Source organism: Osmerus mordax, chromosome 10 (genome assembly GCF_038355195.1).
Source record: "Osmerus mordax isolate fOsmMor3 chromosome 10, fOsmMor3.pri, whole genome shotgun sequence".
In the NCBI taxonomy this organism is placed as follows: Eukaryota; Metazoa; Chordata; class Actinopteri; order Osmeriformes; family Osmeridae; genus Osmerus; species Osmerus mordax.
The window spans coordinates 17,271,949-17,283,039 of record NC_090059.1 but is presented as its reverse complement, the minus strand read 5'-3'; the positions used below and the strand labels follow the sequence as shown (position 1 = coordinate 17,283,039).

Sequence of the window (11,091 nt, the reverse complement as noted above, 5' to 3'; positions counted from 1 at the left end):
GACAACCTTTAAATATCCGGCCTCAGAGAAGTCCTGGTGATAAGTCCTCACACACACACACACACACACACACACAGAGACCATTGTAGCTATGGCAGCAAAGTAGAGGCATAGTATCCTGCTCTGTGACCCCCCCCCCCCCCACACACACACACACACACCCAACACCCCGATTCCCTCCACAACAAAGAACTTCACATTAAGGCACAAACCTAAAGTTGGAGCAACATTCTTTTCACTGTTAGATGGCAGATATGTACTCATTTTGGTCAAATGCTTGAGTTGCAACAGTGAAATGTACATCTTACTGAATATCCAGACCAACAGACCATGACTGCTGCTGGTAGTTCTCAAATCAAGCATTAGGGCAAGGAGGGCGTTTTACAGGAAGGGACTGCCTTTTCCTTTTCCACACAAATAAAGTTTCCTGGACCGGGTGGGCTACCAGATTAGCCTGGTGATGAACTGGTAAACCACAAACGAAATGTGCTGAGGAACTGACATTACAAACCTTGCAGCTATTTTGGAGCTGTCCGCTTAGGAAGGTACAAGACAGGTCAACGTTGTATCTGCTTAGCAACAGTAAGTAAATATATCTTCCTGAACAGGGGGGAGGGGGGGGGAGAGGTATGGGTTCCTGTCAGCCTACTCAGTAGGCCTGCCTTCCCCCTTCCCCTCAGGGGTAGCGTCTTCAGGCAAGCCCCAGGCTGTGGCCTTCAAGGCCTCATGTAGAGCTGGATTAGTCCTGCCTTGTGGAGCTGCTGCCAGAGATTCATCTCCATCCTCAGATCGTGGTTGATGTAGAACCCCACAGGCTGAAACTGTCTGTTAAAGTAGTGGTCTGAGTACTTGCTGTAGTCGGGGGTCATGAATCCGTATGCGCTCACCTGCCAAAAATTAAAAAAAAATATTATTATTTTTAATTTTAAAAACATTAAAAAAAACATCTGTACTTCCTCAAAGTGGGGTCATCTTTCAGGTGTATCTAGATTACACCTGCCGGCTGTGGAGGAATGAAATCTATGCTGCTGTATCACATGTTCTATGTCTCTGTTACATAAACAGACATTCTGGTGGAAGATGCATCCTTTTGCCCCTGGGACATCATCTGACCTTTAGGTCTGACCCCAAACCCCTTTCTGTCAGGAAGGAAGGGGCACAAGACCTGTGTGCCCTGCACAGGTAAGGCAGAATTGAACTGGGCAGAACACCCTCTCAGATTTCTGTCAAGATTATTCTCACAAAGGCCTTTGTCTTCTGGTAACATTGACTGGTATCGCCGATCTATATTGAGTCACCATGGTGTATTGTATTCGTTGTTCGATTTCATCATTTCTTATCTTGGTAAAATACAAAGAACTTGGTCTGGCATTTAACCTCATATTCTTCTCCACCCAAATGTAAACCTCAACAATGCCTTCTCTTGTGCTGTAAGCTGATAATGGTGTTTACCTTGTCACAAGTGTGCATGGCAGCCAGCAGCATCACAGCTCCTGTTGATGGACGGTAAATATCCTTGTATTTGGTTGTCAGGGTATGGGATCGTAGGAACCTATACCATAAAAGAAGACACAGGGTCATCAGGCTTCTAAATGGACATTGATACATTTCTTACTGGTCACTTTACACACAGTCACTTTCAGTTCATTATTGCACTAACTTACCCCACTTGTCTTAGGTTAGTATATGTCTTGTCTTAGGTTAGTTAGGTCTATAAGGTTAGTATAGGTCATTGTGTATTAGAGGTCTAGTATATTGCATACTATTTTGTATATTTAGGAGGTTTATTATTTTATTTCTATTCTAGCTTATCATAGATGTAATCTATGTTCTTAGTACTTATATTTTATGTTATGCCAGGTTGCTTATGTTGTCTTGTCCCAAGAAGTTCAGTGCCCAGTCTGACCTTGTGTTGTTCTGTGCGCCTGACAATAAAAAAACTTGAAACTTGAAAAAAAGAACAACATCACAGATATACCCTCCCAACTGCACGTTGAGGCAAACAAACACTTTTTTTCACGTCATGAAACAGATACATCCTCAGGAAGCTGTTAAACTGCTTTTGACACTTCTGTTGTGATAACACTGCTGCCACGGTTTCCATCCGATAAGCATCGTTTCAGTTATGCGCCAGTTGTCATGACTAGGGATGGGTATCGAGAACCGCTTCTTGTTTAGAAGAATCATTAACGATGATTCTCTGTGCCGTTGCACATGTGCGAACTTTTATAGTTTATTCAGACAGACTGCAGCAAACATGGCTACTAGGAAGAAGCGTTCTAAAGTTTGGTTGTATGTCACACGACAAAATGACAACAACGCCACTTGTAACGCGTGTAAAAAGTCTATTTCGTCGAAGGGAGGAAATACTACAAATATGAAGAAGCATTCGAACACACAGCATGGAATGAAGTTACTGGAACGTCATGTGTTCGATGCATGCAGCAGCGCAGCTACTTTCGCGCTTCATCTCTAACTATCTAAGGTAGAGCTAAACTGCTCAAAAGTGATCACAACCACTTGTTACTGTGTGAAGCAATCTATTAGCCTTTATTGTGTGTAGTCCATCAAGTTATCTTCTGTCCCGTCGTTTGAAGCATACATTTTAGCTCCGGCATTCGTCTCCCATTAGTATTGATCTTATTGATCATTTCACGTTATCATTTCAGAGCTAGTCAAAGCCAGTTTGAGAAATTCGTTTAAAACGAGTGTGTGTGTGTGTGTGTGGGTGTGTGTGTGTGTGTGTGTGTGTGGGGGGGGGGGGGGGGGGGGGTGCAGGACGCACAGACCTAGTTGGCTGTAGAGGGGAGAATCGATAAGCAGGAATTGATAAGGAGTCGGAATCTTCAAAATCTTATCAATACGCATCCCTAGTCATGACAACTCATCCTCCTCCATCATGCTCACCTGTTTCTGATGTAACGGACAAAATCAGGATGGTACATCTTGATGTTGTGAACTGAAACGTTCTTCCCAAAGTAAACGGACGCCCTGATAAATTAAAAAAAGAAAGAAAGGAGTGAGAATTATGTATGGACCAGCTAAATTATTGTGAGTTTCATCAACAACGATTACATAAAAAAATGAAATAAAAATATAATTAAAAAAATACAATTTTAATAATACTAATAATAATAATAATAATAATAATAATTATTATTATTATTGTTATTATTATTGTTATTATTATTATTATAAATTCATTGAGCAGATGGTTTCATCTAAAGTGACACACAGAGGGAGATTTGAACCTGCGGCCTCTTGGATCTGCAGTGCTGTAAGTGACCTAAAGCTATGAAACAGGAAGTGTGGCTCACTTCCTGTTCTTCTCGGGCCCTCGCTCCACTGTGGTGTTCATGGCAGCAGCCTTCAGCAGCAGGTAGTCACGGTCGTGATCAGGCAAAAAAACATAGCGTGTTTCCTGTGAAACAGAGGAGAACAGCAATGACAAGTCTATGCAAAACCCACATCCAGATAATAAGTGTGTATGCAAAGCACATCCAGAAAGGTGGTCAGATGGCAGAATACTTGCCTCGGGGGGAATGTCCCTGTACTTACTGTAAGTCGCTCTGGATAAGAGCGTGTGCTAAATGACTAAATGTAAATGTGTGTGATCTCACCTCAGACTGTGGGGGGCCATGGTAGCCCTGACCTCCATAGCTGGCCATTGAGTTACGCATCGTGTTGGTGGAGAAGGTGTAGTGGGAGGTACGCGTACCCACATCCTCTTCAAAGCCCTTGGTGATAGCCCCGTTGGTCCTGGAATTCAATATACACACACACACACACACACACACACAGGCCATTAGCCCCTCTAGTAACCACGACAACCAGTCAGGAGCTTTGAGCGGTGTATAATTACAGTATGACAGAAAATGTAAACTTGTCCATTTACATTTTTCTCAATGGTGGAAATGTAAAACTTTTTATGATAGGAATATTTATTCATTAAATATGTGTAGTAAACTTCCGGTGATTCTGCTGGAGGGAGCGCCTGCGGAGGCCGAGGAATACCTGAAGACGTAATCATGCTGGTCGATTTCCCGTCCTCTGTTTGAACCGTTCAGTATCCCACCATTACCCACCACCGCACACCGAATGCAGCTCGATCCATTTGCCCTGCGTGCCCAGTCATCTAACATCTGACGGTTTGCCTCAGTGTTGAGGGCCGACAGGGAGGCCAGGACGGCTGAGGGAACAGACCTCACAGTTTAGGGTCGGTTTACATTTCGAGACGAATTTCTGAATAACCCATTTGGGGCTGAAGCATGATTTTCGAATCGCTTAAAGTGAAATCACATCGAATCACGCAAATCACTAAAAGGGAAACGCAAATGATGAATTACTCTGGAAGTCGAGTCCTTTCCATCCGTGGGTCCCGGGGTACTGTTGAAGGCGCTCGTACTCTTCCTGGGTGGCGTGCTTGGCCCACTGAAGCACAGGGATGTTGACCAGGAACCTCTCCCCAAACTCTGTCTGAGACACCCTGCTACGGACACCGTCTGCACACTCCTGTAGGACATACAGCAGGTGACTTCACACAATCATCCCGAAGGTTAAATATTTTTTTATTATTACTATTATAGTAATAATAGTATATATCATTGATCTTATATAGCACTTTCTACTACTCAGAGTACTCAAGGTCGCTTTACAGATTCCAGCATTCATTCAGACACAGTCAAACCGGTGGTGGTACAGAAGTGTGGCTGCCAGTCAGCGCCTACGGCCCCTCCGACCACCACCAACATTCATTACCAACATTAATGCACATTCATACATGTAGGGATTTCGCGGGGGTAAATATTCATTCTACAGCGATGAACACACACACTGCCTTTACAGAATTCTGTTCAGCAGAAAGATGTTATCATGTTTTTCCATCTTCTTTTGGGTTAATTATACAGATACATGAACCCTCCCCTCAGAGGAGAAGATTGTAACCAGCTGACAGCAACAGAAACTAAGCAATGACTAAGCTGGGAAACTAAGCTTCTATCTCAGAACAGTATAACAGAGGGTGGAGAAAATAGTTCAGTTAGATTACTGTTTTGGGAAAACAGTTTGATAATTCAGTTCAAGTGCTGTGAAATGTTCAGACAGACTTGAGCAACATCTCTTTGGGTTATCTTTTTGACCACAATGCATTAGGCAATGCGCAACACAAGCAATTAAAGTCAATCAACTTCTGGTGAGTCAACTTCTTGGTTGATTTTGGAATGTGTGGAAAGATCGACTGAACCGTTTGTGGACTGGCATGCTGTTTAAATCCATAATAATCCATCCATAATCCATACTCCTAAGAAGTTTACTCATCTAACGACTATATGCAAATGCTTCACAGTAAGGCCCCACCTCCCCCTATTCAAACCCCCCCCCCTCTCTCTCCCCCCCAGTAGAGCATGTGATGACACTACAAAATGCAATGACGAAACAGACCTGAGAAACCATGAGACGGAACTCTCAAAAGGAACTCACCGTTTGCGGTGGGGCGTCTTCCCTGGCGTAGCTGTCGCCGATGAAAGGAGGATCCTTGACGGTGAGCTGAGGCCTTCTCGTGGTGACCTGAGGCCTTCTCGTGGTGACCTGAGGCCTTCTCGTGGTGACCTGAGGCCTTCTCGTGGTGACCTGAGGGCTCCTCGCGGAGAGCTGAGGGCTCGGACTGCGGCTACTGGTAGTGTAGTCCTCCTGGCGTGGTAGAGCTCCATGAGTGGGCTGGGCCTTTAGGGTTGTAATCACCCCGCTACTTGAATGCTGGTGGTCAGATTCAGTTGACAGCTTCAAGACATGGGTGGAGTGAGGCAAACTCATGGTCACTTGGCTAGAGTTGCTGTCAGGAGAGAAAAGTGAGGGGGGGAGGTGTAAGAAGGGCAGAATGTAAAGGGAAGGCCCTTGGCAGACAGACATGGTGTCATTGAACAAAAATGCACTTTCTTAACCACTTCACTGCAGAAAATGACTAGTTCTGATGGTTCAAGTCAGACACTGGTGAAGGGGTAGCATCAAAGCCACAAACAGACGAGTTTAAGCTTTTCGTGTCCCAAACTGTGTCATAGCAGTCACCTGTGCTTTTGTAAAAATGGCTGGTAAAAAGATGACAATAAATGCCTTGATTTCCCCCCATGAACCATAATCTGTACAAAACAAATGACATGTTCCGTTTGGCTTCTAGTATCTAGGTTTGACTTAGACATGATCATCCCTGAAATGTAATTAAACTCTACCTATTGTAGTTGATCTCTTCCAAAACCAACATAACTGTTTATTCTGAATGAAAACCTTTATTGCCCCGAGGGGAATTTGTTGCACCAAGAGCTTGTTGAATTCAGAGTTCAGGTCTCAAATATAGTCCAAGACAAAACCACAAGAAGAAAACTTTTCTTCTACTCCATAGAGTAAAAACAGCACCCCACCCCATCTATTCTTCTAGTACAGAAAGCTGTAGAGTGAAGGAAAAGGAACAGCAAGACTCCCACGCAAAATACACATAGATGTTGCAGGGATACAGGGGTTATTTAAAGACCGTGGCATTTAGATTAAAGCTCTTCTCGGATAAACCCACAGTCAGACTATGCTAGTTGTAAACGAGAGTCTGAACCAACCCATCCAAGTTTGAAACAGGCATTTAGACTCTGAATCAGAGCATTGAGAGATGACCACATGACATTTCTCCAGCCTCTCAATCTCAATGCATCTTATCGGGATAGGTAGCTTTTAAAGTTGTAGGATTTCCCAAAACAACAAGGTTTACATTTCACATGTGTGACAGACCACCTCCGGTGAATTACCTCCAGGGGCTTTTCTCATTAGGGCACTGTGTGGCTCCTTTGTGGAAAACCACAATGACATGACTTCCAGGAGGAAAAAAATGAAACCGAAAGACCCTCCAAATCCCGCCATGATCTCAGAGCGTGTAACCAGATCCTGTTTTATGACTAGTCGTTAGGAAAAACAAGCAGGCCGACAAGAAAAAAATTATAATAATACTTAGGGATTGATTGCGGATTCAACCAGGTCATACTAGGTCACAAACCAGATTTTGTTACCATTGGCGATTTTAGACCCTTTTTAGGAGTGCTCAAGCACCCCTAAATTTCATCTGAGCACCCCTAAAAATAATAATTAAAAATTATTATTGTTCATTATCATTTGATGCTGGTAGTTCATGAAGAAAGGGATATCCTTAGTTTTTTCATTCATTCAATATTTTGCATAATAATACATTAATGTATTAATTGTTATCCAGTGAAATTAAGGATTTATAGCAAGGGGGTTTAGCACTTTTGCAAGGCACTGTATTCATGTCACATTCTCATTGGGGGTTGAGCACTTCTAAAGTTCTGATCATAGAATCGCCCCTGATTGTTACTACACTTAAATAGGCCTACAGCACTGTTATACTTTTCTACTGGCCTTTAAACAATTTACATAGTTTGTGTTTCGGAATTTGTTTGATTTAGAGTTATGGTGGTCATTCGAATTTCGAACATTTTTTGGCTTTTCAGAAACGTCACAAATTGTATTAATTCATAAGAGTGATGTGAGGTCCAACAGTATTCTCCATCGATGCAACGAGGGACTGGCTTGTGACTACGGGTGAAACACACAACTGACCGAACATCGTTACCGTACGTCGACACGATCCGTCTAAAAGAACATCAGACAACACACAGACCCATTCAAAGAGAGGACGATCGCGTACCTTCTCGGCTCTTCAACGCGGCGGGTGCCTGGGAAGGGTGCCAGAGCCATCACGTTCCAGGGCACTTGGATCTCCAGGCTCACACACAGAGTGTAGAGGCCCAGCATGGAGCTGACCACCAGGAAGCAGATGAGCAACCTCTGCTTGAAGCCCATGCGGGTCATGGCCGGCCTGTTTCTGAACGGCAGACTGCTTTCTTGCTCCCTGCCCTACGCTTCCCCCAGTGGGGCATGAGGAGGCGAAGGGGTGCGGGGGGAGAGCGGGGGGAGACACCGACAGTCCTTCTCAGGATGTGGTTTGTTGTTGTTTTCCAGAGAGTGAGAGAAAAGCGGTGTGGAGGAGCGAACTGTTCGTAAGTCAGCAGAAAAAAACTTTAGACTTTACACTGCTGGAGTTTTCGAGGGTGTGTGGACGGCAAATAACTGTTCTTGCGAGTCTGCGATAGAGAAAGAGAGGGGAGAGAAAGAGAGGGGAGGGAAAGAGAGGGGAGGGAAAGAGAGGGGAGGGAAAAGAGATAAAGAGTCTGTTTATGGCTTCATGGTTCACCATCGTTGGATTCTATGCATCAATTGGCAGTTTACATGACACAGAAAACAAGTATTGACACAACCAAGCCACATGTCATGAAAAACAACATCCTGGATACCTTTTTTTGACTCACACCTGGCTGTGTCAATAAGATGCTATAGAAGAAGCTATACTGGGAGACCAGAATCTCTGAGAAACAACTTTTTTTGATCAGTGTTTTATCAAGAGACATGCAAGAAAAATTATGGAAAACGAAGAAGAAGAAGTAAAATAATGTGTGTGTGTGAGAGAGATTTAAGACATACACATTTCAGTTATGTTCTAGGGGATAAATGTGTTTATTGCGGTTTGATGCCCTGCCCCATGGGAAGAGGCATTCGTTTTACTACGGTCATAAGGAACAGCGAGAAATTCAGAGATCCTCCAGAGACTGGACACTAACAAGTAGATGACCAACACCCCCACCCCACTTCCTCCTCTCAGTTTGACCCCCTCCCTAGTAAACACAGGGTGGAAAACACTGCATGTGTGCCCCTAAACAAGAAAAGACAGCACTTTACAACTTTTAGAGATCACTGCTGTTTTTTCTTGGAATGGTAATTTACAGACAGGCCTGAGGCTGGTTTGTTCACTCAAGATCCTGATGACCTTAAAGCCCCTCATCACTGAAGCCTGAGAACTTTGTGTTTGAAACCAACAAATACTGTGTGAGAGGGATCCTATGCAAACAACTGACAGCCAATTATACTCACTGCAGCTTGATGAGGATAAATGGTTGGAAAGAGACTCTGTGATCCCATGATTACCTCAGTTGTCAGTCTTTGAAAGTAAATGTCAGTTTTCAAACAACCTTAGAATTTTTTATGAACTTTGTACTGCTACCCCATTAGTTTAACCAAATGAAGATTTTTTTAGTATGTGTGTACACGATAACATTTGAATATATTGTTGTTTTTGATGGTAGGCTAAAACTTAACTTAATGTATTTGTTAAGTTATAAGTTCACCCCATGTAACAGTTGAGCGTGACTAAGTTTCCTCTCTGACTGTCTCTGTCTCTCTCTCTCTCCCACTCTCTTTCACTCCCACAGCAAACAGTTACTCTCTCTCTCCTGCCTTCCTTCGAACAGAAAGTTTTCTCAACACAGAAAAGAGATAAGTTGAAATTCCTCACCCTGTCTGAATATTCTTTCCTCCACATCGTCCCAGCAGCGTTCTTCCGAGCCTCTAAGTTAAAAGCGGTGTTCTTCAACAGAGTGCAGCCCTACTCTCCACCCCGTAACAACATGGGCGGAACCATTGTGAAATGAGCAACAGCTGCTGGCAATTGGACAACCCCCTCAACTCCTTAGAGAGAGGGAGGAGGAGGGGCATGGAGAGAGAGAGACCATCTTCAACCCTCTTTCTAAGCTACTTGTCATCTACAGCAGCGTTTCCCAACCCTTCTGTTTCAGATGTTCCCCTCTTCCAGCACACCTGATTCAAATGCACGGGTTGTTGTCAGGCTTCTGCAGAGCTTGATGACAATATGTTTTCTCAAATTGTTATTTAAGTGTACCAATAAGTTGGCTCCTGAACCCCTGAGTACATTTATTCAGGGACTAAATAGCGGTAGAGTGACAAGGGGCTCCCTAAACCAAAATTGTAAAATCCCACAGCGCAGGACATCTTTTGGTACATCAGCCTTTTCTTACAGGGCTTGTAAACTGTGGAACTCACTGCCCACAGAGATTAAGATAATTTCTGAGTTGAAAATGTTCGCCTTTAGGCTTAAGGCATGGCTGGAAACAAACCAAAACTGTACCCATGTAAATGTCTGAGCATGAATGAGTTTTAAATTAGTACAATTGCATTGTGTACCCTTCGAATTAGTTCCTAGAATGCGTGTGTTCTGAATGTGTATTTTTTTATTCTGTATTTTTAAAATTGTATATTGTTTTTATTATGTGCTATTGTAGAAAGGCTCATCCAGGGATGGGAGTTGAAAATTAGCTCTTGCTAGAAACTCTATGTGCATCACATCAGCTGCAAACTTTGCTCTGTAGCTATGTTTAACTGCATTGTCCCTGTCAAATAAACTAATAAATAAAATAAAAACACATTCAATTGAATTCAGGTGTGTTTGAAGAGGGAGACATCCAGAACATACAGGACAGCGAGTCCCCAACACCAGGGTTGAGAAACAGTCATTTACAGGCTACCAGGTCAGACATGAGCGCTGAGCAAAAAAAACATCTGCTAAGATCACAAGGTACACAAGGCAAGGGGCCTCTAAATTACAGACCTGAAAACAGTCTGATGGACAAGGCGCCCACACCATCTTTAAACACACACACAAAAGCCCTCAGAGGGGGCTTGCCATAACATGTGAGTGTGTGAACGTTCCTCTGAAGGTTAGGAAAGGGTGTCTCTCTCTCCAGACCCTCTAGCAGCTGCTTTATTATCACACAGAACAGAGACACAAGGCTTATCCTCTCCACAAGTTATCAGCACTCACAGCCAGGAACCAGGGCCCCCTCCATCCAACTCTCTTCCTCTCTCTCTCCCTACCACCCCTTCTCTCTCTTCCTCTCTCTCTCCTACCACCCCTTCCTCTCTCTTCCTCTCTCTCTCCCTACCACCCCTTCCTCTCTCTCTCCCTACCACCCCTTCCTCTCTCTCCCTACCACCCCTTCCTCTCTCTCTCCCTACCACCCCTTCCTCTCTCTCTCCCTACCACCCCTTCTCTCTCTTCCTCTCTCTCTCCCTACCACCCCTTCTCTCTTCCGCTCTCTCTCTCCCTACCACCCCTTCTCTCTCTTCCTCTCTCCCTACCACCCCTTCTCTCTCTTCCTCTCTCTCTCCCTACCACCCCTTCTCTCT

General features: G+C 44.0%; 1 protein-coding gene across 2 annotated transcripts; it reads right to left on the bottom strand.

Annotated features, from left to right (window-relative positions):
• Positions 1-148: 148 nt before the first annotated feature.
• On the bottom strand, positions 149-9,450 carry st6galnac (ST6 (alpha-N-acetyl-neuraminyl-2,3-beta-galactosyl-1,3)-N-acetylgalactosaminide alpha-2,6-sialyltransferase). Of its 2 annotated transcripts, XM_067245557.1 has the most exons (11): positions 9,404-9,450; positions 7,703-8,138; positions 5,629-5,830; positions 5,479-5,586; positions 4,347-4,512; positions 4,015-4,189; positions 3,621-3,759; positions 3,318-3,421; positions 2,908-2,991; positions 1,453-1,552; positions 149-887 (listed from the first exon to the last, which is right to left on the bottom strand). In XM_067245557.1, exons 2-11 carry the CDS (start codon positions 7,864-7,866, stop codon positions 717-719), a joined length of 1,413 nt encoding a protein of 470 aa, XP_067101658.1. In that variant the 5' UTR covers positions 7,867-8,138; positions 9,404-9,450; the 3' UTR covers positions 149-716. The 2 variants fall into 2 exon arrangements, with proteins under 2 accessions (XP_067101658.1, XP_067101657.1); XM_067245556.1 differs by having other exon boundaries at positions 5,479-5,830.
• Between the last annotated feature and the right edge of the window lie 1,641 nt (positions 9,451-11,091).